Below are 27782 nucleotides of genomic sequence, written 5' to 3' on the forward strand. Positions count from 1 at the left end.
ATCAACTTCAGAGGGTATCAAGGGGTCGCTGAGGAGTGTGGGACGGTGGCGGACTGTATTAATGTCTGACTACTCATCTGTAAGGTGCGTGTACCTTGTGTCCGCTTCGGTCGTCTGTTCAGGAATGCACCCCATGGCACTGCCGCTTGTGTAAATCGCGAGGAAGCCGCGTTAGAAACGAAATTTCTGTTTTCCGCTCGCGCTGTCATTTTCGTACGTCGGCTGAACAACGTCGGAGCTTGCGCCGTAATTGTCGATGCATAGATAGCTAGTCAGCTAGTTAGCAGAAGAAATACACCATTCGGTGGCTCAAACACTGAGCTATCATTACCGAACACGAAGTAAGTTCAGGTTCTTCAACCGGACCGTTTGGACACTTAAGGCTACCGTGCATATTCTGGTGTATTAGCGAACTACTCGATCAGCAAAAAAGAGGTGACTCGTGAGAGGCAGGGAGAGAACGACGGAGGCGCAGTGAGCCAGGAGCGGCCGATGAGTTCAGACCAGGGCGGAGAGCAGCAGCTGCAGGAGGAGGCTGAGCCGGGACCCAAAACCCGTGGGGAGGACGAGATCACACCCGGGACCGGGGGAGACTCAGGCGTCATGGTAAGTCGGGGCCTCTCGGTTTGTTCATGTTAACCCCCCTATGCACCCCTCCCCAACTGGATGATCGGTCTCTGGCCGTTGCCCTTATTAAAAATAGGGTCAAAGGAAGTATGATCGCTCGCTATATAAGGCCATCGGTCCGTTCACACACTGGAGTCACCTAAATTACATGTTGGCCATGTCGTCGAAGACGCGTCTTCTTGGCAATTGACAGGATGATTAATTAATCTCTTAGCTGGCTCGCTTACAAAAGACATCTCTAATCTGAGACTGAACTTTGTAAAAGGCACATGTTTGTGGTGTTAAGATTGCTGGTCTCTTCCACATTCCCTCTCTCTCTGCCATACACAGACGTGCTGATTAAATGATGTCGAGTATGACAGGGGTTTAGCCGGCTAAATCGTTAGCAAATATGCTAGCAAACGAGACGAGAGCAGTTCTTTTTTTTTTTTTTTTTTAATTCATTTTGGTTTAAGGTTGTTCGACTATAGTCGACTCCACTCATTATTTAAAGTAATACTTGAGCATTTCACATAGATCCATTCAGCGGCCGTCGTTCATAAGCTTATTTACGCAGTCATATGACACATATTTTCTCCACTCTCGCCGAGTTCAAACCAACAAGAACCGACGAACTCCAAACATGACTGTAATTTAACATTGCCTTTGACAGGCTGAGTAACATTAAGAGCAAAGGGTTGTTTGAACGTATTTTGGCTTGAAGCCGACGTTCTTTTGAATGCATGAAACATTTCCTGCATTGCTGGTTGGGAGGACCCATTTGCGACTTGTTTTTTTTTTTACGTAGAATATCAATATGTAGACGTAAATGGGCTCTTTTTCTGGCTGACATCCTCCAGAAATAGCTGATACCTTCATTTGTGCGTGTATCGTTAAGGGTCTTTTTACTATTGTTTGAGTTGAAGGCACACCAAGCTCAACAGCTGCTTTTGAGAGATTTTGTAGGGAAAATGAGTTTTTTTTAGAAGGTGGTTGCTCCCAATGGCGCCCCCGTGGGCATGTGAAATTAAATGGCCTGATATTATATGTTGTAGCTGCACAATTTGTAGCCATATTTTTTTTTAACATCGTAAACGTACACGTGGGAACCTACAGAGAGCTGAAACCGCTGTTCAGTCATGCTAATCTAAGCTATTGTGTTAAAGGAATATTCCGGGTTCAATATATGTTAAACTCAATCGACAGCATTTGTGACATGATATTGATTTTTACCCAAATGTATTTCGACTTTTCCCTTCTTAAAAAAAAAAAAAAAAAAAAAAAAAAAAAAAAAGCAAAAATCTGGGTTTCGTTGAGACACTTACAATGGAAGTGAATGGGGCCGGTTTTTGGAGGGTTTAACGGCAGAAATGTGTAGTTTATAATCTTATAAAAGCAATTCTTCTGTTAAAACTTGAGTATTATTTGAGCTGTAAATTTGTTTAAATTGTCATTTTTTGCAGGAATAAAGGGTTTACGGCATTGTCATTATTGCAATGAAGTTACCATGGTTAGCGTATTTTATCATATTTATCATAACCATATTTTATCTGTGCACATCAGACAAGATGATCTGTTTTTCCTCTTCAGACCTAAAATGCTTTAAAGGTGCATTCAGTAATTGTTCCTCATTAAAAAGTTTAACTCCTAAGGACATGAATTGTAATTTTGCAATATGTAGGAAATCATGAACAATAACATTAAAATGAAGACTCCAGTCATATCAGTAACCGTATAAAAGCTGTTTTATTCTACATGGAGAGGGTCCGCACATGGGGGCTGCCATGTTAGAATCACATGACCAGCCGAAATCTACTCGCTTAATCTCAGTAATCGTCCTGTTATTTGACACTTTCACTCATTGATTAAAGTAATCATGGCTGACTGTGAATACTTAATTTCTGCAATGGCACCTGAAACTGAAAACTATTGATTTAAAATGATGCTGCATCCAAGCCACTAGGTGTCAGTGTAAGTCCAAGATGACACAAAGACAAAAGTTACTGAGTGCACCTTTAAATCAGTCTTTTGGGTAAACGATGAAAATGAAAATCTAGAGCACTGCAGTGTGCTTTTATTTAAACAGGCTTAGTTAGGTTGTTTAAAATTAACATGCATAATTTTTCAAATAAATATAAAACGTACAGCCTGGTGTATATGGTTAGGAAATAATCTTGGTCAAAAAGATAAAAAAATCCAATCCCAGTGTGCAAATATTGGCCCTTAAAGGGATAGTTTACCCCCCCCCCCCCTCATTTATCACACTAAAATCATGTTAACACACACATTGCTTACGTCATGTTGCTATACTTTTGAAACCGTAAGTATTTTAACATTTACGGATGGGCTCCATTCACTTCCATTGTAAGTGCCTCACTGGAACCCAGATTTCTGCTTTTATTTTTTTTAAAGAAAAGGAGAGACCAGTAGAAATTAATTTGTGTTAATCAATATTATGCCACAAATGTTGTCAATTGAGTTGAACTTGTATTGAACCCAGAATATTTCTTTAAGAGTTTAGTAAGTGACTATTGTAAAAAGCTTATTTTTAGAGCCATATATATTTATGCCCAAGTAAAAAGAAAAATATCTCTTAGTGTTTTGTTTCCAGTGCTATTTGGCTGTTTTAACAGCTGTTTAAAGCTAGGATAGCGGTTTAGCTGTGTTATTGTTTTCCAGTATTAAAAACGTTCATAATATTACCAGCCAATAACTTCATGGCATTATATCAGTGGTAAACCTGTAAAGTCTGGTCAAATGTTAGCCCCCCCCCCCCCACCCACTTCCTCTTTCGTTTAATAACTTATAGACTTGTGCTGCTTCAGCTCACTGTAAGCACCTAAATTGTGTGTGGGGAAACAGAGGATTAAAAGCTGTCTGTTATTACGTGGAGCTGTTGCTGTCTGCCAGGTTTTAACTAAATCTGTCAATCTTTCACTGGCTGGCAGAGCCTGCTGCCAGCAAAGAAAAGATCGAAACTCTACCGGTGAAACCCCACGCGATGCGGTCTTGACTGACAGGCCTCGCGACCAACTGTGATGTAAAACGTCGCTTTGGCGGTTCATGTGCGGAAGACACGCGCCCATGTGCTTCTAATCGCCTCGCGCTGTGTGTGTGTGTATTTACGTATTTTGACTGAAGGGGCTCGAATGGCCAGTGGTTGCCGGTTGCCAGACGCTGGAGCATTATAAATCCGGTTCGGTCCTTCTAGTAAGGAGCAGCGTAAAATAGGCAACGATATCTACCCATTAAACAAATTTGCTTTAACTTTCCGTCGACGTTTAAATAGGCTGACAGTAAAATGCTTTTATTTCTTGAGGTGAGTTGGGGTGACTAGCTTCCCCTGCTTTTTTTTTTTTTTTTTTTTTTTTTTTTTTGGAGGGAAACCAGACAGAAGTGTTAATTAACCTAACTAACCGTATAAATGTATTGCTAAATATTCAAACCGAGTGGATATGTAAACATTGTTGTATCAGCTGTGTTATGGTGTGTTAACGTATTCAAATTATCATCATTGACTGAAGTAGCATGTTTCATGTTAGGTGAAACGCTTGACCTCCTCATTGAGTAATACTTAACGTTTTAGGTTACTTTTGAGGGGAAGTGTAGTGGTGTCAAGGAAAAGCAGCTGAAGCGGTATAGTCTGTCATTGCCTCTCAGTGTCACTCAAGACATGTAAACAAACCTTGAGGTCATGGCAACAATGAGGCGTTTTACGGGTCGTGTCTGTAGAGATAAACTGACCTGTGCACTTAAGACAAGATGGACAGTTTTTCCTCTTCAGACCTAAAATGCTATAAATCATTAATTGTGGTTAAATGAAAAAGGAATATCTAGAGCCCTGCAGTGTGCTTTAATTATTTAAACACAGGTTTATAGGGTTGTTTATAATTAACAGGCATAAATAAACATATTTCAAGTAAATATAAAACATACAGCATGGTGTATATGGTTAGAAAAAAAATTGTAGTAAAATAAAGCCAATCCCAGTGGCAAATATTGGCCCTTAATAATAATAAAAACACTTCTGACACTGCAAACCTGCATTGAAAAATGTTTCCTGTATATTTTAAAACAAACCCATATTGGATCTCATGTATTTTACACTTATAAATGTAATTTTGTTCAGGTCACAGCTAAAGGAGCTGGTTTGAATCCAAATGCCAAGGTGTGGCAGGAGATCCCTGCGACACAAAGTGAGGCTCCTGTGGATGGCACTGAGGCCTCCCCCTGGTCCCAGAACAACACAGCTGAAGGTAGGGGATATCTACACTATTTTAGTGAGCATCAGAGAACTATGACATAGATGGCCAATATTCAGTAATCAATAATGCTTTATTCATTGTTTCTTGATAACATAGATGCGTCTATTGGTAAACAGTACACACCAGACTTCCCCACTCTCGAAGACAATGGCACCTCTGCTACTGTAGAGGGTTTGGTGAACGGTATGGATCCTCCTGACCAAAGCTTCCCTGTTTGCGAGCACACTACAGCAACTAATGGTATGATGGAAATCATTGGCGCACTCAGAGAGCTGAACGATTAATTGAAATAAAATTGAAATTACGATGTGACTTTTATCACTTTTGATTATCAAAGCGCAATGACTGCAATTTAATTAAATAAACAGTCTGCATGTGTTGCTAGCTGCACTTCCTGTTTGTGCGGAACTCTGTTCTCTGTAGTGTTACACATATTTAAAGCACGTGTGAGGCAAATGAGCTGAGCGCGTTAAATTTCCAACACACTAGATTTACTAATTGCACAACTAATTTCAAATATGCTTGGCTACTAAAAGTTATTATCCATATATAATGTAACCTCATAACTTTTTTTTTTTTTTTTTGTTGCCGTGTGGACAGAATAGTGGATGAGAGCATTTCTCTGCATTAAAAGGCCATTTTCAACTATACAAACTTTCAATGTACCTCCAAAAGGAAATCTTACATCAAAATAAAGGCCCTGCGTAGCTATGCAGCATGCAGATTAAGAAAATATTACATAAATATGGTGCTGTTTTATAATAATAATAGTTGTTGTTGTTAATATTATACAATAATATATTTCTGTCAAAGTGTCAGCTTATGGCTGGATTCCAAAAAATGATGATGAAAAGTGGGCTGAGACCCTATCACAAAGTCAACAAAAAAAGGAACAGAGTGAATGGATACAGTGTGAAGATTATGTAAATCTGTGTTTCTCTGTATTTTTTATTTATTTAGCCTGTTTAGGGACTAAGAGACTAAGGTTATACTAAGTGGAAACACCCTTTCTTGGATGGTTTCTATTGGCAGTTACCCATGACTTAATTTTGTTCAAAGGGAAGGTTTTTGTTAAAATTTATTTTTTTACAGTAAATGTTAATAAGCATATTGCAATCGCCATATTTTTCAAAATAATCGCAATTAGATTTTTTTGTCCAAATCTTCCAGCCCTGTGCACTCATTAAATGTTACAGTTCACATACTTAATACACTACCTTGCCAAAAAAAAGTCGGATTCTCTAATATTTAGGGACTGCCTTTAGCTTTGATTATGGCGCACATTCTTCATGGCATTGTTTCAACAACCTTATGCAATATCACAACATTTATTTCTGTCCAGAACTGCATACATTTTTGGCCAAGATCTTGTACTGATGACGGGAGAGTCGAACCACTCCGTAAAGTCTTCTCCAGCACATCCCAAAGACTTTCAATAGGTTTAAGGTCAGGACTCTGTGGTGGCCAATTCACGTGTGAAAATTATTCCTCATGCTCCCTGAACCTCTCTGTCACAATTTGAGGCAGATGAATCTTGGCATTGTAGTCCTTTAAGGGTACAGAAAAATTTCTGCAGCATTGAAGGTCCCAATGAGCACAGTGGCCTCCATCATCCATAAATGGATGAAGTTAGGATCCACCAGGACTCTTCCTAGAGCTGGCCGCCTGGCCAAACTGAGCGATCGGGGGAGAAGGGCCTTAGTCAGGGAGGTGACCAAGAACCCGATGGTCACTCTGACAGAGCTCCAGCGTTTCTCTGTGGAGAGAGGAGAAACTTCCAGAAGAACAACCATCTCTGCAGCACTCCACCAATCAGGCCTGTATGGTAGAGTGGCCAGACGGAAGCCACTCCTCAGTAAAAGGCACATGACAGCCTGCCTGGAGTTTGCCAAAAGGCACCTGAAGGACTCCCAGACCATGAGAAACAAAATTCTCTGGTCTGAAGAAACAAAGATTGAACTCTTTGGCCTGAATGGCAAGCGTCATGTCTGGAGGAATCCAGGCACCGCTCATCACCTGGCCAATACCATCCCTACAGTGAAGCATGGTGGTGGAAGCATCATGCTGTGGGGATGTTTTTCAGCGGCAGGAACTGGGAGACTAGTCAGGATCGAGGGAAAGATGAATGCAGCAATGTACAGAGACATCCTTGATGAAAACCTGCTCCAGAGTGCTCTGGACCTCAGACTGGGGTGAAGGTTCATCTTCCAACAGGATAACGACCCTAAGCACACAGCCAAGGTAACAAAGGAGTGGCTACGGGACAACTCTGTGAATGTCCTTGAGTGGCCCAGCCAGAGCCCAGACTTGAACCCGATTGAACATCTCTGGAGAGATCTGAAAATGGCTGTGCACTGACGCTCCCCATCCAACCTGATGGAGCTTGAGAGGTCCTGCAAAGAAGAATGGGAGAAACTGCCCCAAAATAGGTGTGCCAAGCTTGTAGCATCATACTCAAAAAGACTTGAGGCTGTAATTGGTGCCAAAGGTGCTTCAACAAAGTATTGAGCAAAGGCTGTGAATACTTATGTACATGTGATTTGTTTTCCATTTTTTATTTGTAATAAATTTGCAAAGATTTCAAACAAACTTCTTTCACGTTGTCATTATGGGGTATTGTTTGTAGAATTTTGAGGAAAATAATGAATTTAATCCATTTTGGAATAAGGCTGTACATAACAAAATGCGGAAAAAGCGCTGTGAATACTTTCTGGATGCACTGTACAAAATGTAGCAAAATCTCTGTCGATTGACACTTTATATCGTTGCCACTCTATATAAACTCAGCAAAAAAAGAAACGTCCCTTTTTCAGGACACTGTATTTTAAAGATAATTTTATAAAAATCCAAATAACTTTACAGATCTTTATTGTAAAGGGTTTAAACAATGTTTTCTATGCTTGTTCAATGAACCATAAACAATTAATGAACATGCACCTGTGGAACGGTTGTTAAGACACTAACAGCTTACAGACGGTAGGCAATTAAAGTCACAATTATAAAAAACTTAAGACACTAAAGAGACCTGTCTACTGACTCTGAAAAACACCAAAAGAAAGATGCCCAGGGTCCTTGCTCATCTGCGTGAACGTGCCTTAGGCATGCTGCATGGAGGCATGGACTGCAGATGTGGCCAGGGCAATAAATTGCAATGTCCGTACTGTGAGACACCTAAGACAGCGCTACAGGGAGACAGAAAGGACAGCTGATCGTCCTCACAGTGGCAGACCACGTGTAACAACAACTGCACAGGATCGGTACATCCGAATATCACACCTGTGGGCCAGGTACAGGATGGCAACGACTGCCCAATTTACACCAGGAATGCACAATCCCTCCATCAGTGCACAGACTGTCCACAATAGGCTGAGAGAGGCTGGACTGAGGGCTTGTAGGCCTGTTGTAAGGCAGATCCTTACCAGACATCACAGGCAACAAAGTCACCTATGGGCACAGACCCACCTTCGCTGGACCAGACAGGACTGGCCAAATGTGCTCTTCACTGACGAGTCATGGTTTTGTCTCACTAGGGGTGATGGTCGGACTCGCATTTATCGTCGAAGGAATGAGCGTTACACCGAGGCCTGTACTCTGGAGGGGGATCAATTTGGAGGGTCTGTCATGGTCTGGGGCGGTGTGTCACAGCATCATTGGACTGAGCTTGTTGTCATTGCAGGCAATCTCAATGCTGTGTGTTACAGGGAAGACATCCTCCTCCCTCATGTGGTACCCTTCCTGCAGAATCATCCTGACATGACCCTCCAGCTGACAATGCCACCAGCCATACTGCTCATTCTGTGCGTGATTTCCTTCAAGACAGGAATGTCAGTGTTCTGCCATGGCCAGCGAAGAGCCCGGATCTCAATCCCACAGAGCACATCTGGGACCTGTTGGATTGGAAGGTGAGGGCTATTCCCCCCAGAAATGTCCGGGAACTTAAAAGTGCCTTGGTGGAAGAGTGGGGTAACATCTCACAGCAAGAACTGTAAAATCTGGTGCAGTCCATGAGGAGGAGATGCACTGCAGTACTTAATGCAGCTGGTGGTTACTTTTGATTTTGACCCCCCTTTGTTCAGGTACACATTATTCCATTTCTGTTAGTCACATGTCTGTGAAAATTGTTCAGTTTATGTCTTAGTTGTTTAATCTTTTTATGTTCATACAAATATTTACACATGTTAAGTTTGCTGAAAATAAAAGCAGTTGAAATTGAGAGGACGTTTCTTTTTTTTGCTGAGTTTATATCGTCATATTGCCCAGCCCTAGCCATGCATGTGCTATGTGCTTGCTTTGTAATGTTTATGCACATTGTTTGCACACAGTGGAGTCCAAGCTCCCGGAGGAACAGCCCATCTCTGAAGAGACTTTGCGGGAGTCTCTTAAAAAAGAATTGGAGTTCTGCTTCTCCAGGTAAGTGCAGTCCTGTAATGCAATGCAAGCTTTTAATTTAATGCAACCAAGTCAACAGCACTTTACAGCCATTCTCCTCCCATCAACTGCATTTACTGATGCTTCTCTTGCATCCCATAGGGAGAACTTATCTAAGGATCTTTACCTAATATCACAAATGGACAGTGACCAATTTGTCCCCATCTGGACTATTGCCAGCATGGAAGACATCAAGGTCCTTACAACTGACATGGACCTCATCTTGGATGTACTTAGATGTAAGTGTCTGATTTATCGTACTTTTTGTAATCTATCCATATTTTATTTTATTTTATTTAATAAACAGGGTTTCCGTGGGTCCTTAAAGTCTTAAATTGTCTTACATTTACTTTTTAAAATTTAAGGCCATAAAAAGTCTTAAATATCTTAAATTACAAGAAGTCTTAAATTTCATTTGCTGAGGTCTTACATTTTGGGGCGTGAATAGAGGAGACGCTTAACAGCAAAATCTGCGCGAGTCATAATCATCTCTCTTTCGTACATTTAGCAGCTGACGCTTGAGTTTAGTGTGAGCGCATGCAGGGAAGTGCATTTTTACTGAATTTTCGATGTTACACATGTATAAACCTTCATAAACCTGTCAATCAGAAATGCAAATGGCATTATTCTGCATCTCTGTAAGCGAGCGATGCGCTAACATTGTTGCTTCTGCTTATAATCGACAAAGCTGTCAACGTTACAATTTGCAAGCACGCAAGGTTGGAGCGGTCTTTTGATGCCTTTCAGATCTTGGCACTTCCTTATTTTACATTACCTTTGACAATAATTGTAAAGCTAACAGAACTACTCAGGTGCAGTTATACCTGTTATATCTCTCTTGAGCTCCATCTGACATATACAGGTATTTTCTCTGCCATCTGAATCAGTCAATTTAAAATTGTTTGCAATAATATACAAAACAATAATAATATAATTATATAATATTAATAATATACATAATATGAAAATATATGATCTATATTTAATATTTAGTATATAATCTGTTTTCAATATACATCATAACTAATTATGCAGCACAGGTCTCTTTCATAATTTAATCTGTTAACATTTTCAATACATATTGTCAACTTTAAACGGCCATTTTTAAGGTAACTGACGAGTTTTGACTTTTACTTGAGATATTTCACACAAAAATGAAAATTGTCATCACTTACCTTCATGCTGTTGCAAACCTGTATGACTGTCTTATTTCAGTGGATATCAAAAGGAGATATTAGGGAGTTTCAGTCACCATTCACTTACACTGAATGAAAAACAAGGTGCAGTGACAGTGAATGGTGACTGAGACTAAACGTTTTGCTTAACATCTCCTTTTTTGTTCCATGACAGAGAAAAATTCATACAGACTCAAGGGTGACCAGTGTTGACAGAAATTTCATTTTTAAATGAACTGCCATTTAACTACCTGTTAAAGTATTTGGTAAAGTTATCTGCCAAGAAAAAATATAGAAATGTTATTCAGCACATGCTAGACCTTATTCACAGCTGCGCCATATTAAATTTTTGACGAGAATGACGAGGCTGTGAGGGATAGCCGTAGTCTCTTCAATGGGCTGTACTGCAGTTTAAAGTGTTTTTGGATCGTTCTGCAGACAAAACATTGGAAAAATGTATTTTCAAGGACACTCAGTAGATAAAAAAACTCCAGACAAAATGAGTTGTGGAAAATCAGATGGGATATTGGAGCTTTTTACAGATTTATACTGTGCATGCCATTGAATAGATGGTAAGTCTATCCCTCACAGCTTCATTTCCATTCCCATTAAAAATCAAACATGGCACTACTGTGAATAAGGTCTATAGACCAATCCTCTTGTTTACAAAAATGTCAGCGCATGCGCAGTAAGTGGTGGCAGAGAGCCCACTGACTGTTGTGTTAGATTTGACAGATTAGATGGTTAAACGAAAGTATGACATCACCAAACCATCATAAATACAAACATATTCTTAGCGATACAATTACTATAATAAAATGAGTTAATAACAAACATGTAATCATGTTCGATATAAATTTTTGCTGCAAAGTTGTGAGTTGAAATGATCTCAGTCCAGTCATAAATTTTCTTTAATTTGGCCTTAAAAAGACTTAAGTCTTAAATTTCATTCCTTTGAACCTGCAGAAACCCTGATAAAAATACTCAAGTTCTGTTCTGAACATGGAGGCATCTATTTAATAATACTGTTTTAACTCCTAAATGTCTTTTGCCTCAGCATCTCCCATGGTTCAAGTTGACGAGAAAGGGGAAAAAGTGCGGCCTAATCACAAGCGTTGCATCATCATTTTGCGAGAAGTCCCAGAAACAACACCTGTTGAGGTAATGAGTTTTATCAGGATGTACAACTTAAGATATATTAGATTTGGTTGGACCCTCTTATGTGTTTTTCTGTTGTTGTTTTTCTTTCCCTCTCTCACCAGGAAGTGGAAGCCTTGTTCAAGAATGACAACTGTCCAAAGGTAATAAGTGTGGAGTTTGCACACAACAACAACTGGTACATAACATTCCAATCAGACACCGATGCTCAACAGGTAGGAATTTCTATTTCTCAATTTTTAAATCAGTTTTTTGTTTGTTTTTTTTTTTTGCAGAGAGAACAAAGTGCTTTTCTGTGGAATTGAAACTAATGATTTGTTTTTTATGTCACCCCCATCCATTCAGGCCTACAGATATTTAAGGGAAGAGGTGAAGACATTTCAGGGAAAACCAATTATGGTACATTATTATGAGTTTTTTGACAAATGTATTAGGGATGCACCGATGTATTGACCCCCGATATTTATTGGCCAATTATTGACCAAATTAAAACTATTGACAAATCTGTTTTAAGCATGAAAACACAGAAATGAAAAACCGATGGTTCATCACACATTATAATCACTGTAAAAACTCTCTGAATTCAAATGCACAATCCAGAAATAATGATAGCCACAGAATGTAGAAGGGTTGGCACTCCTAAGAACATGAAATATATAATTTTTATTCTTTCTCGTTCTCACATTGCGAAAGCAGCACGTGCCTATAAATTATGAGGTAAAACCATCCAAAACTGTTTTGAAACCAGAAAACTTTGACTTCTGAGACATTGTTATGGTATCCATCAAGGCTGCATGATTGATTAAGATTGAAATCGCAATATGGTCTTGCACGATTACAAAAGCTTGAAAGGCTGCATTTGAAAATAGACTGCAATCAGCACTTTAGTCAGCATTGTGTAAGCAAGTTGCACCTCTAGTGGTCTGGATGGCATTTTTTTATTATCCATTATACCACTTGAAAGGGTGTTTTGTTCCTTTGGTAACTTTATTTTTCCATGATGTGGCTGACATTTCTGTGGAATTGTTCAACATATGCATAATATGAATTTGTGATGTTCTATTATATACAGTACAAACATGAAACATGTGAATTCTGCCAAAACGGATGTTCAAAAATGTTTTAGAAGTTCAAAATAACCTTTTTTTTTCACATCAATCATCATGCTATGATATTTAGTTATTTTTCAATATATATATTTTTAATCTTTTTATCTTCTATTTATCTTTCATTGTGGCTCTCTTTAAAATTTGGCCTGTCATGTGTTCCACAGATCCAGTCCATGGTCAATGGAAATAATTTATTGCTTTTTTTGTTTAAATCCATATCGGCCAAAAATGTTCATATCGGTTTATCAATAAGAGGTATAGTATTATTAGTAATGTAGTAACTGATGGGTTTTCTACTACAGTAGTAACCTTGTGCTGTTCCTGTCTTCAGGCCAGAATAAAAGCCATCAACACATTCTTTGCAAAGAATGGTTACCGCAGCCTGGAATGCAGCGTGTACCCTCAGCAACCTCACACTCAGTACAGCTCCCCTCTCTTCATGCAGCCTGTTTACAGCCCCCAGCAGCAGTACCCACTCTACGGCATTGTACCTCCTACCTGGACTCCATCTCCTACTCCGTACTTTGAGACTCCACTGGTAAGACCTTGTTTTCTCAAAGCTGATGATTACAGAAATTTGAGAGAGAGTGGATGGACCGTAACATTTACATTTTATTCATGTAGCAGACCCTTTTATGCAGAGGGACTTACAAATTAGGGAAATAGTACGAATTTCAGAGTGGTTTTGGCATAAACCTTGGGGTCCTTATAGATTACTTTAACTGAAAAGATGTTGTATTTTCCTACAGGCACCTTTTCCCAACAGTGGTTTTGTCAATGGGTTTAACTCATCTGGACACTACAAAACTGGCTCAAATTCTTTTAACCTTAGCCGTCCTTTCAGCAGGAACCGGTAGGTTGAGTTGGGGTCTTTCATTCTACTACCTGATATGTCTTATTCTGTGGTTAATTTGCACAGATTAACTGTATAGCTCTAACCTCACTATTGTAAAGGATGTCTGATACCTGCGTTTCCATTTTTATTTTTGAATTGCAGGAAGTTATTTTCTGAAGTGTAAAGGGCCGTTCAGACTGAACAAGTTTTTGTGCTAAAAATAGCTAGATGCAGCACAACGCAGGTGTTCTTGAGACATGTTTTTAAAAGTTTTTTTTTAACTGGACACAAAATCCCAAAAAACATGGTGCTCCTGCATGACACTTGAGACGCAGCTCAGTGGTCAAAGACGTCTATATAGTGCATGTTGACATAGAAAACAACTGAAAAACAGCACACGGGTGCAAAAACATGTTTAGTGTGAACGACCCCTAAAGCCTAGTGGACACTACACGACCCAAGCTCATCTCCTTTGATGTTTTGTGTCAGCGACTGGTCTGCACGAGAAGTTTTGGATCTCACAATAAAAGGTCTTATGTGTGCACTCCTGCGACAGGCAGAGACAAGTCCCAGATGCTGCGGTGATTTTCAAAACTGCTTGATATCTAGACGTCTTGTCGTCATGTGTGCACTGTCCCGACGAGCGAAAGATGGACAATGAGCCAAAGCCAATAAAATATAGAGAGAGCAGAGTTGGGCAAGATATTAGGAAGCAGAAGACAATAAATAAATATAGCTGCAATCAGTGATGATGGGCCCAAGCTCAACTGGTCCATTTCCACCTGGTGGCTTTCGGAAAACAATGCAAGGTGTACACATGCATTTGACATTATTCTAAACAATTTTGAAGCAATTTGGGTAAATATAAGAGGACTATTTTAAAGTCTGTTGTAAGAGCCACACTTCCTGCTGCCAGGTGGTGGCACTATGACCGTAACCAAAAATAGTCACATCCATGTGATTAGCCCGCAAGACTATCTTGATCTAAATCACACACACAGAGATGATATGAGACACTTCCTGGTTCCCATTAATTGAATGCCTCTCCATGGCAACACCGTTCGATATATCAAAGTCTTTTCACAATTTAGCATTTTCAATGTCTTGGCATAATGTTGTTTAACTGTGGTGACAGTCTCATGAATCACCTAGGAGTATTATTTAAAAGTTTAGAGACTGCAATATTAAAAAAATCCTAAATGGCTGACTTCCTGTTGGGCGTACCTAATGACTATAATTATGAAAGTTTTCCGGCTTGATGAGAACTATATATGTACCGATTTTGGTGACTAGGTGAAAATGGGGTGCTACAGAGGCCCTTACACACCCATTTTAAAGGGGGCGCTACAGAGCCCCCCCTACATGCCCATGCATGAACTTTTGCCCAGACCTAATGGCCAACGACTGATGTGTGTGCAAAACTTCAAGTTTTCATGCATGTTAAGTACCCCAAAAGTACTGAAAACCTTGAAAAAAGAATAATAATAATCATCCTTAGAAGAACAATAGGGCCTCCGCACTTTCAGTGCTTGGGCCCTAATTCTAATAATAATAATAATAACTAGAGAAGTAAAGTTCATCAGGACAAACTTTAGGTTGACTTGAAAAAGCTTAGTCTGAAAGTTTATTGATAGCAATGCCTAAGCATTCTAACATATTTTAGCATGTTGCTAGCATGTTTTAACACTTAGCTAAACATTGCTAGCATGTTTTAACATGTTGCTAGCTTGTTGCTTTGTTAGGCTAGATTTTTGCATTTGGGAGATGCAAAGAGGAAAGCAAGATTTGGGTAGCAGGAGACAAAAATTAATTAGAAAATAAAATAAAAAATCATCCACAGCGGTTTTTATACAGTTTTTTTCCTTTGCAAATTAACGCAAATACACACAAATTGGAAATGAGCCGTTCTTTTGTGTTTGTTGAAAGAGGAGAGCAAGGTATCTGGTAGCAGGAGACAAAAAGAAAAAGAAAATAAAACTTCACACGCATCTTCCTACCTGCCGTTTTTTTATTTTTTATTATCAGCTGTTTTTGTTATTTTTTTTTCTTTGGAAACAGTGACAATAAAACACGAAAACGGGCAATAGCCACTCTTTCATGTTTTTTGACATGTATCAAGAATAAACTGTGCGAGTTTGTGAATGAATTTCGTTATTTTAATTTTAAGATGCATTTTTGGCATTCCGTTTGAAACGGGATGACGCTAAGAGCAGCTGAAACGGCTGGTTTTTCGCCGGTTCTGTGCGAATTTCAAGGGAATAAGTGTACAATCGGAAATTTGAAAAAAGCGAATGTATGAACATCAATAGGGACACAGAAATGGGCAGCACCCACACTAGAAGTTCAGTTACAGATACTGCACTAAAATACCTATATATGTTGTTTGCGAATAATTAAGAGAAACTGTGCGCCTGTTTTTATTGCTTTTTCTTTTACTTTTTTGCACTTTTATCATTCAGTAAAACACAGAAGTAAAGAATGATGTATGTCCTCATGAAATTAAAGACTCTCTCGAAATCCAAACACAGTTGGTCAAAAGAGACGACCAGGTGTAACTGTGATGTCTCGCTTGTACATTTGTGATCGGATCACCCAAAACTCCTCTTAATACCAGTGTACACATGGTCTCAGTCAGAGACAAATGGTCAAGTAGTTGATACACTACAGTCCTGATTTGTTTGCACCAGCACAACGAAAAACAGCACTGTGAGTCACAGGACGCCAACTGCAAGTCGTGTAGTGTACGCTTGGCTTAAGAATGTAGGTAGTCACATGGTAGATCACTTTAATTTTTTTTATTGTTCCCACAGTGTTCCACTCTATTCAAGAAAGAATGTAATAAATGCCTTCAGGTACAACTTCAAAAACTTCAAATATCATGTTAACTTGATCCAACCCAGACAGCTAAAATATCAAATTTTTACATTCAGCTCTCCAACATTGGAAATTCTGGGTGACTAACAAAATAAGCGGGGGAGGGTTTTAGGAAAATTATACACTAATGCGGTGAACAACAACAATGATTGTCATGATCCAAACCATCCATTAATTACACAACCTGCATATTATGCAACTTCTGTCAGAAATAATGTTACCTTTTTCCTTCATCAGTATTATAATATGATCTGATGGTGTTAAGGAAGAACCAGTGCCTCACTGTATTTCACTCCCATCCACTTAAATAATTTCATCATAACTAACATTTTTGTGTTTGAGCAATGTCCTTAAAATTCTTTGGGTTAAATGTGGCACTCAAATCATTAGACTAACAGCATTTGCGTTGAATTATCTCCTTAAGCAGTGTTCAAACAATCCAGTCCATGTTTTATTTCATTTAAAGGTGGTGTGAAATTTTTGCATGATTTTAAAATATTTTCTCCAATCCCAACTTAATATGCAGAGGCAACATATGTAAGCCATTTGTAAGATGATTCCCTAAAAGTTTAGCACTGTGGTACTATCAAAATATTCTTTGTTTGTTTGAGGATCCTGACAAACCAGACATAGCAACATTGGCAGTTTGTGACCAATGGCAGACAATTCTGCTAGTAGCCCTTAAATTACACACTTCACCTTTAAAGAAATTTTAAGTCTGTTTTTGTGATGTTAAAAATTGACCAAGATAGCTCACTGCCAGGAGAAGGTGCAGTGATTTGAAAGCCACAATTTGCTTTTCCATTGCATGCTGCCCATTACTTGAAAGATCATCAACTACATTCTGTCTTGTTCATTTTTAGCAAAAAAAATCTTTATATGGACACAAAACACTGTAACAAATGGTTGATATAATAATATCTTTGATATTAATAATACATTGTTGTGGTATCCATCAAGGCTGCATGATTGATTAAGATTGAAATCGCAATATGGTATTGCGCGATTACAAAAGCTTGAAAGGCTGCTATTGAAAATAGACTGCAATCAGCACTTTAGTCAGCATTGTGTAAGCAAGTGGCACCTCTAGTGGTCTGGATGGCATTTTTTATCATCCATTATACCACTTGAAAGGGTGTTATCATAATAATGATATAAATCTCATCTAGACTTGTTTTTCGGCTTTTTGAGTAGGAACCACGTGAAGCCTCAGACAAGGGCTAATGATGGACTGTCTTCCACTGTGTCCCCGGTTACTGTTGTGGATGGGCTGTCTGGCCTGCATAGTCCCCAGCATTCCAGCAGCAGTGCCCCGTTACTGTCATCCGAGGCCAACTCGTCTTTCCCACACCTAGCTTCCAACGATCCAAGTGATGATGGTACCGTGGCAGGACGTGGAAGGTTTGTCAGTTTTTCATTTCATATTCAATGCTACATTTTGTCACAAGATAAGTCATATTGGTGTCTTCGTACTTTAAAGAACCAGTCTATAGATGGTTTTTAAAGAACTTGTGCAATATAACTCCTTTGTGTACTTAAAAAGGTTCTACTGTTGCACTAGGCTGTAAACTCCTTCTCTAATTGAAAACTTTATTTTTAAGAGTTCAGTCCTTGTGTATGTGTAAACAGAAATAATTTTTCTTTTTTTTTTTTGTGAACTTGTCAACTTCCCTTTCTTGATCCCACATGACCTACAATAGCCATAATTATTTAGTTCAGCCCCATAAAGTGGTGTGATTATGAAAAAGAAAGCTCTGAAAGATTCTGTAATGTTTCATTATGTTAACTTTAAATCATTCAGATGGCACATTTATGAATTTATCCTGTGAATAATTAATTGTTTTTGTTTCAGGAGAACAACATACAGAGGCACTCGAAGGCGGCGAGAAGATGATCGCACAACAGTAATACTTTTATCTATTTTGTACTTCTGTTTACTAGGGGTGGGTACAAATATAGATTTTCTAAGGCATGGCAATCTTCGCAGATCGTTCTTTTACGCTATGCGCAACCTTCTACTACATTGAGAGGAAATCACTTGCATTTGCAATCAAATTTCGCGCTATGCGACTACAAATTTATATATTTAGCTATATAAATTATATATTTAAATATTTAGATTTCACTCACCAGTGATTTAGTACTATAGTGGTGGAGTATTCAGCAGCAAGATCCTTTCACTGCGTGTTGAGAGTAAACGTTTTTCTGTGTAATGTGTGTCCAAAGACGAGATCCACGCAACCCATTTGTCATTTAATAATGTCTCTTTTAATACCCTTTCTGTTCTCTGCAGTTTTATTACCCTTTCTGTTCTCTACTTTGATAAACAAAACAAAAAAAAAATAAGCATTTAATTCTAATCATGCATAGCACGGATAAGTTAAAGCCATTTGAGTCTCTCTCCTAAATATGCGCTTACTTAAAGATGTTTTAAAAAAAAATTTTTTTTTTAAGAGACAGTACTGGCTACTTTTAGCACGTGTTCAACAAATCAGTGTAAATACCTGTAAAAAGTACAAATTATGCAATTAAACAAAAAACATGTAACCAAAAAAATATATGCAATATAATATCATATTTATTGATTTAATTCATGAATCTGTTAAAATGTGACATGATAAACTAATAAAATATCATTAGTAAAATTAATATTTTCATAATGTACCTAGTTCGAAGGTCCCCTGTATAATTAACAGCATTAGCTGGGAGATAATTTCATATGCAAGCAAAAGGGACATTTTAACTAATATATCCATATAAATCGATATCAAATCGGAATTGAACAGAGAGCTTGTTAATCGAAATCGAATCGGGAAAGCTGTATCAATACCCAGACCTACTGTTTACCGTTAAAGGCATTTTCTATTTATGCCTATTTATCTATAATTATTCTTAATTGTTTTTTGTTCTTTGTTTCCTCAGAGACCAGTTCCGCTGTCTCAAGTGAAGGTACCGCCCCCCAAGTTTGACCTGGCTGCCTCCAACTTCCCTCCGCTGCCTGGCTGCTCTGTCAGTCCGCAAGGGGAGCCAGTGTTGGAGAACCGCCTCTCTGATGTCGTACGGGGCCTGAATAGGGACAAGGTTAGTTTAGGTTTGATTTCACTTCATTAGCATGTTACTGCATGCTAATAATGCATGAATTGTGAAAATAACAATGCACCATTTCTCCTAATTATACTTCAATTTCAATCTAAGCACTAACGTGATGTTTGAGCAGAATTCCAGCATAATTCTGTTATTTTAGTGTATAACCTGTAGTAAAGGTGCAGTATGTAACAATTATCAAGTAATATTCGCCTTTTGTTTGCCAATGTGTGAATGGCTTGTAACGCAACTTAAAAAATGAGCCCTTCCCGGACTTCCTAGGTTGCCTATTAAAGCCTGTAGACTGATTTTCATGTGAAGGGAGCGGGTCGGTTTTGCCAGGAAAATCCAAAGGATGTGACGTTTATGCGCGCTCCCGAGAGTCTTGCCTCAGTGCTTCCGCTATTCAACAGCAACAACAAACTGCAACACTAGGTAACGTTATCTTAGAGATGGAATCCAGCAAACGTCCGGCTCCCAACACAGCACCGACTCCTACACAATCTCCGAGTAAGCCAAAAAAACATTTATCTACTGAATCCCGTCTGGCTAAGCGGGAACGTGATCATGGTCAAGCGAAAACTAGAGTGAACATCGGCAGGGCATTTGATTCCTGGAGGGACCTTCGTTCGGTTTTGGGGATCAAAACCGACACTGAATTGGCGTTCTTCTTATTGGACAGGTAAGCTTACATAACTGCAAAGCATGTGAAATATAGTGCCTTAAGGATTGATCTGTGTAATTTTAGCTAACTTGATCTTGTCTGCTTACACTGACGAATTGTAAGCTACCTTGCTTTGTAACTTTCAAATAATTTCAACGATCTACTCTTTATACTAAAAGTCAGGTATACAGGATAAATTTAAGCAAATACGCTGGTTTCTTGGTCATAGTACAACATATGACATACAAAACATACAATAGTGCAACATAACAGTGCAGTGCAACAGTAAACTGTCTGGTATTGTTCGGTAGTATGTAGCTGTATGTGTGTATGAGTATACTATGTTAGCTGATAAGTAGTTTTAGTTTAGTCTCAAAGTTTGTAGTAAAACAATCATAATTGTGTAATTTTAATTATGCTACCACATCTGTCAGCATGATGCCGGTGGATCACGTTCAGTCTCTTTGTACGTTACGTCATTGTTTTGGCTGATGCTCGCTCGTGTCCCTATGGAGTGTGTGCACAAGCAACAGGTAGCTGGCTGCAGTTCACTTAACGGCCACAGGTGTCATTAATAACAAGGGTTTCTGAATCTTACATACTGCACCTTTAACTGAACTTTGTGCGTACACATGATCTGTGTGACTGAAGTTTAATTAAGTTTTGTTCAGTATTTGTTTATGTGGTTTTATTTTCGATCAGATGGTTATTTCCTCCATAAAATGTAAAACTCCTGCTTTAGTGCAGTAGTTGATTGACAGCTGAGTAGGAAGTCCTTTGCATTTGTAGTGTAAAAGCTAATCCATCCTGAACAGCAGCAATGTCGTCTCATGCTTTTTCGACTAACTCTTAATATGATTTGAGCGTTCTGATCAGGAAACATTTTGGACCCCATTTACATCTGTATTTAACACTGACCACTTTTGATTGGCTCACCTTAAACCAATATTAATAACGGTGTAAATGTGGCCACATTGTTTGGTTTTGTTTGTTCAAAGCTGCTTCTTTCATTTCCCTTTAGCAGCAGGATTCAAACAAAGAGTCCACTGTAAGTCCTGCAGGCCCAGCCTCTGAAGAGACTGTATCCAGGCCCTGCCAGACTGTAGTCAAGGTGACTGCACACATCCCTGATCCAGTGACCTCGAGGTAAGCTTTTATTGCAAGCTGCACGTAGAAGATCTTTGGTTCTTGTCGGTATGTTAGGATTCCCAAGGTCATGGAAAACCTGGAAATATAAGGGAATCTTTCAGTTGTTTTCCAGGCCTGGAAATGTATGAAATCTTTCATGGAAATTTCTATAGGGAATATAAATGTTTTATAGTTAATACAAAAAAATAATTTTAATAAAGTTTTAAACAGTGGTCTGAATAAACCCTCTTCCATTGGTCGATCAAACAGATAGTCACGCCTCAAACTCAAGCCATTGGTTGAGTCAATGTTGCTGTGTCAGGCTGGATGGGCCGCTCGAACAAACGGCAACAGTAGCTGGGTTTCCATCAAAATGTTTCACATTTTAAATGCGCATTTCTGAAAATTCGACTAAAGAAAATGCGAAACATCGGGTGTTTCCATGAACTGTAAATGCGCATTACCTCAAGGGAGGTCTTTTTTTTGTCATGGAGTAGCTGAACGACCTCTTTGCTTCGGGGAGAGTTGTATTTGCTGTAATAAAGCAATTGTACATTGTTATTAAATGCTGCCAGGAGACGTCGCAGGATAAGTGCAATAGCTCACATTATAAGGGCTCAAATTGCTATTCCCATTCGCCGACATCCTCCATATACCTGGGAGTGCCTGTGCTCAAAACAGTTCTGGTGGATTGTGAGGACCCACTTTAATGATGATCTGTGGGTGAAGCACTTTTGACTAACCAGGGCTACAGAACAGAGATTGAACAGAGATATTCAATCTACCAGACTCTTATCCACCGAAAAAGCATGCTGATAGCTAGGGCTGAAACGATTAGTCGACGTTATCGACAACGTTGGCAATAAAAAATTGTCGACAAATTTTCGTTGCCGAATGGTCGTTTGATCTCATTTAACGCAGCATGAGATCATTTGAAATGCTAATGATGATGCACGAGAACAGCACTTCAGCTTGCGCCTGATTGAGAAGAGGAAAAAACCAATTGTTATATCTTAAATGCATTCTTTATTAAAGTTCAAATAATAAGGAAGCGGGTTGTGTAAATAAGCACAAAGTCTGAAACTGACATTTCTCTATGTGGTCAGAGCCGCTCGAAGCGAGAGAGTGTCAAACTTCTCCTGGCTGATACACCCTCACGCGTGGAGATGCTCGTCCCTCCTTGCTGCAGCTGGATTATAACACGATGGCTCGTGATGTAGTGAATCAAAATATAAATGTCACTGGTGTGTATCTTATCGTAAAGAAAATTGTCGATACACAGCACTATTAAGAAGAGAGTGTAAGATAAAGATGGATCGAAGTTAACAAAAAGGTGAGAGAGTGTAATCTTAGACCATTATACAATGCAAAAAACAAAACAAAACAAAGTTTTTTTTTTTTTTTGTCTTTTTTTGGTTTGTTTTCCAATATAGATATCTAAAACTCCTTACGTACATTTACTTTAGAAGCTATACTGCAGAAGAAATTTTTTTTATTGGAGTATGTTGAATATAATATTTAATATATTTTAAAATATCTAAAAATCCTTTAAACAAGATACATTTACCTGAGAAGCAACATATAAAATTTTTAGACTTGCTTTCAGAGAATATATAGAATATAACAATATTTTGTCTTAATTGTACTAGCAGAAGTATGAACATGGGAAAAAATACACTTATATACAAAATACACATATTCAAGATACAATCTCTGAAAGCCAGTCTGAATATTTTATATGTTGCTTCTCTGGAAAATATATCTTGTTTTAAGGATTTTTAGATCATTTAGATGCTTTAGATCAAAAACACTTGATGATAAAAATATTTCTTGCAGTTAATCTTTTAATTAATTAAACTTAATAAAAATCTAAGTATTTATTTTCCTTGTAATTTAGCTTTCGATTCGATATTGATTCATATGGGTATATTTCAGTTATAATGTCCCTTTTGTTTACATATGAAATAACTTCTCTCCCAGCTAATTCTGTGAATTATACAGGGGGCCTTCTAACTAAGTACAATATGAAAATATAAATTTTACTAATTATATTTTATTAGTTTTTCATCATTTTGGTCACATTTTAGCTTTTTAAAAATGAACAAATCAATGTATTTTATCAATAAATATTATATTGCATATCATTTGTTAAATTTTTAATTTCATAATTTGTACTATTTACAGGTATTTACATACATTTTTAGTTGTGTAGCATGACATTTAGTTGCAAATACTAAGCATAGACTAAAAGATCGATCCATTGCTTTTTAGAATCGATATCGTTCAAATAAAGATCGCGATGCATTGGAAAATCTATGGCTGTGTCTCATTTGGAAGGCTGCGTCCTCCGGAGGTCACATTTCTTGGCCACATACGTCATCGAGCATGTCTCGTTTCATAAAAGAGAGTAGGACACTTCGAATGCAGCCTTTGAATGCAACCTTCTTTCACGGGAATTCGGAGGATGCATGAGGTGTATCCTTTGTGAGCACTCACAACCCACAATTCCTTGCTTCAACGGAAATGTCTAAAAAAAAAATAACAACACCAATTTGCCCGTAAATATGATGTTCAAACGCAAGTAATGTTAATTCCCAAGTTGAAGTACCTCCGTAGATGGGTGCAGAGTATATAATATGTATAATTATATTAATATATAATTAAAATAAAGTATTAGACTAAAAGTACACCTGTAAAATCTATTTTCTTTTCTCTTTACATCTTTATAACTCTCCTAAAATGTACCTCATACATTCCCTTCTAAAGGGACTTTGTTACCGGCTCACTCAAAGCGCTCACGCATGTTAAAGAGTGGTGTGCTGTTATAGCAACCATGTTACATTCCATTTCCATTTGTCCTACGAAGGCCGTCTCGTTTAAACGAGGACGCTCGGTATACTGCAGCCTTCAAAGGACGCGTCCTACCTAGCATGCAGCCTTCAAAACGAGACACAGCCTATATTTTTACCCTTCCCTAATATAGACACTTACAGAACTTCTTGGAGTGTTCTAACAGTCAAAATAAAAGCTCAAGGGTTTTAAAGGTGCATGACTGAAATATATTACTGTTGTATTTTAAAATTCTAAAAGTCAGTAATAATAATAATTCTTGTCTACTGAAGATTTAGACTGTAATTACTGTTAATTTTGCTGCTACATTAGACTGGAATTACTGTTAATTTTGCAGCTACATTATCCAGTAGACTAGTTAACAAAACATTTTCTTAATAGGCTATACATTTAAATTGAAATAATGTGTAGTTGGAGGTTTTTGTTTCTTTACATATAAAAGAGTACCCCCAATTAGTTCCACACAATGAGGTAAAGATATTTTAAACTGATTATGCAAAAAAAAAACAACAACACTGGTATTGGATCGTGATCGGTATCGGCCGATACTGAGATTTCAGATATCGGAATAGGATTAGAAGAGAAAAAGTGGTATCTGTGCATCCCTAGATTATTTGTGAGGTGTTGTGGACCGATTAAAGGACAGCATTTTTATGAAATCTGTTGCTGATTATTTATGGTAGGGTGTCTGACAGACAGTGGATTCCTTTAATAAACTGTTGCAGAAGAAATAATAGTTGAATGCCATAACATTTTATATGCAGAGCGAGGATCGCTCTGAGACTCCAGTTACATTGAAACGCATCATTCTGCGACAGGGATGCACATTTTATAAGCGGTGTTGTACCTTATGTTGGAGCGCCTCTTCCTATTTATTTGTACCTCATTTATTTGTTGTGCATTTATCAGTTTTCCTATTGAAGGGCTGCACAATGCATCAATTGCATTTACTAACACGTTCAATTATGATATGACTTTTTGCCCAGGGCTATTGCATAAGATAAATTGAAAATAATTGTAAAACCGGTTTATCGTAACTTTTTTTTTTTTCTCCATAAGACAGTAATTTAACCATCAAAAACTCACACTGTGGCATCCCTAATTGGAAGCTTGATTCTATCAGTGCCTGAGTTTTGATGGTTGTATTTTGATTACATCTCTTCTTCCCATGTTCTGTAGCTCAAACCACTTGGAAAAGAAACTGGAGAAGGCAGAGACTCCAGTCTATAAAGAGACGTCTGTGACCTCTGCCCCTGTCACAGCCATGCCACCCACCCCCTCCTCAACAACACCTGGCCCAAAGCCTCAACCCAGCTCGTCTACTCCTGCAGCCCCCCAGTCTAGCACTGTCGCCTTAAGCACACCGGCACTGGTGAGTTATAGCTTCACACACACTGACAATTATATATAGACTGGCCAAGTAGTCAGAGGTCAGCAGTCTTTGGTCTTATCAACTATAGACTCCATCAGAGGCACAATTTTGTGCCAAACCCATATGATTTTCTTTCTTCTGTGGAACACAAAAGGAGATGTTAGCCTCAGTCACCATTCCCTTTCATTGTATGGAAAAAGATGCAATGAAAGTGACTCTGTTAGTCCCTTACATTCTGTGTAACATCATCTATTGTGTTCATGAATGAAATTCATACGGGTTTGGAACTGGTCATTTGACATGAGAATGATGACATAATTTTCATTTTTGGGTGAACTATCCTAGAGCAGTTTGTTTTTTTTTTGTCACTTTACAATAAGGTTCCATTTGTTAACATTAGTTAACAACATTAGTTAACAACATTAGTTAACATGAACTAACAATGAACAATACTTATTAAACATTTATTAATCTTTGTTAATGTTAACTCCAACATATACTAATACAGTTTTAAAATGAAAAGTTGTATTAGTTAACATTAGTTAATGTGCTAGTTTGAATCCCAAGACGTGCTAAGTGACTCCAGCCAGGTCTCCTAAGCAACCAAATTGGCCCGGTTGCTAGGGAGGGTAGAGTCACATGGGGTAATCTCCTCGTGGTCGCTATAACGTGGTTTGAGCGTGGTTGCTGCGGTGGATGGCGTGAAGCCTCCACACGCGCTATGTCTCCGTGGCAACGCGCTCAATCAGCCACGTGATAAGATTCACGGGTTGACGGTCTCAGACGCGGAGGCAACTGGGATTCGTCCTCCGCCACCCAGACTGAGGCGAATCACTACGCGACTACGAGGACTTAAAAAGCACATTGGGAACTGGGCATTCCAAATTGTGAGAAAAAGAGAGAAAAAAAAAACATTAGTTAATGCAGTATGAACTAACAATGAACAATTCTGTTTTTTATTAACATTAACAAAGATTACTAAATTAAGTAATAAATATATTGTTCATTGTTAGTTCATGATACCTAATGAATTAACTAATGTTAATGAATGGAACCTTATTGTAAAGTGTTATAATTATTATTTTTTTTTTTTACCCGATTAGCCTCTTTTCCACTATTGGGCCAGTGTGAGCCTCGGACCTTGAGCCGCAATACCAAAATCGATCTGCATTCCCACCATTGGGCCAATAGCCATGCAGGGTTGCCCTAAACCCCACCCTTAATACGTTGCCCTGGTGCCAACGTCACACACCCCGCCCATTTTAACAAGCAAGAGGGAAGCTCAGTCTGAGGTGTCATGTTATCTAGAATATCGAGTTTATATCTTATGTAAACATTAGCTAGCTAGCAAGATAAGGAATCATTGACATCTCACCGACTGTAACTGCCATGGTGTTCTGAGTGGTCTCTCCACAAACAGCGGGACGATGTCCCAGCACAGTCCATGATCTTGAACCATGGAAAGTTCTTTCTTTGGACACTGCTTTGTCTATTGTGAGTTTTAATGGATTTGTATTGTGCCTGCAATTTTTTTTTACATTTTCCCGAACCTGTAACGCTGTGCGCTGGATAGACAACCTGGCAAGTTCAGCGAAACTCCGCCTTTGACACTGACCCCGCCTCAATCCCCAGTTGGCTTTGTTTGGCCCGATAGTGGAAATGCGGCTATTGATGTCTTGACGTTTAATTTTCCCACCCTCCCCTACTTGACTTGCTTGTTCTTTTCAAATGTTTGTCTTCACATCAGGAACCTCGAAAGCTTAGTTATGCCGAAGTATGTCAGCGACCACCCAAGGACCCTCCCCCTCAGTCAGCAGCCTGTTCCAGCCCCAACAATGCAACTGCACAGCCTCTGAGAGAGCTGCGTGTTAACAAGGTGGAGGAGCAGCCCTCCAGCCCCGCAAACAAACAGGAGCGGCCTCAGGAAACGGGGGGCAACTGCAAGGCCAAGGAGGGCCGGCCAGCCCGTGACTCCCAGGGCTTTTCCCGCAGCAATGGACCCCCCAGAGCCAGTACAGGGGGGTCCAAACTACGAGAGCAGCAGAGACGCCCTCCATTTGGCCATCGCAGTTCCCCCCAGGGTGGTTCCAGACAGACTGGAAAAGAGCAGAACATCCCCCCTATATCGCCAAAGTAAAGACTATGACAAGAAATCCTTAATGTCTAAATATTTACACACACATAAAATATATATATATATATATATATATATATATATATATATATCATATTTC

At 38.7% G+C, this 27782-nt stretch overlaps 1 protein-coding gene across 7 annotated transcripts; it reads left to right on the forward strand.

The window, feature by feature from the left end:
- On the forward strand, positions 1-27761 carry LOC127420598 (la-related protein 4-like). 7 transcript variants are annotated; one of them, XM_051663011.1, is made up of 17 exons: positions 1-606; positions 4736-4862; positions 4968-5111; positions 9194-9281; positions 9402-9538; positions 11532-11635; positions 11737-11847; positions 11978-12031; positions 13073-13279; positions 13491-13594; positions 16387-16428; positions 17642-17851; positions 18303-18354; positions 19373-19531; positions 21220-21344; positions 25356-25548; positions 27296-27761. In XM_051663011.1, exons 1-17 carry the CDS (start codon positions 493-495, stop codon positions 27683-27685), a joined length of 2361 nt encoding a protein of 786 aa, XP_051518971.1. In that variant the 5' UTR covers positions 1-492; the 3' UTR covers positions 27686-27761. The 7 variants fall into 7 exon arrangements, with proteins under 7 accessions (XP_051518971.1, XP_051518973.1, XP_051518972.1 ...); XM_051663013.1 differs by having other exon boundaries at positions 21223-21344; XM_051663012.1 differs by having other exon boundaries at positions 17645-17851.
- The last annotated feature ends 21 nt before the right edge of the window (positions 27762-27782 follow it).

This window comes from Myxocyprinus asiaticus, chromosome 29 (genome assembly GCF_019703515.2).
Source record: "Myxocyprinus asiaticus isolate MX2 ecotype Aquarium Trade chromosome 29, UBuf_Myxa_2, whole genome shotgun sequence".
NCBI lineage: Eukaryota > Metazoa > Chordata > Actinopteri > Cypriniformes > Catostomidae > Myxocyprinus > Myxocyprinus asiaticus.

Excerpts from the sequence above, each read along its gene's own strand:
- LOC127420598 (XM_051663011.1), top strand. The coding sequence starts at position 493 with ATGAGTTCAGACCAGGGCGGAGAGCAGCAGCTGCAGGAGGAGGCTGAG. Across the intron at positions 607-4,735 it reads GGGGAGACTCAGGCGTCATG|GTCACAGCTAAAGGAGCTGG; the intron begins GTAAGTCGGGGC and ends AATTTTGTTCAG. Across the intron at positions 9,282-9,401 it reads TTGGAGTTCTGCTTCTCCAG|GGAGAACTTATCTAAGGATC; the intron begins GTAAGTGCAGTC and ends TGCATCCCATAG.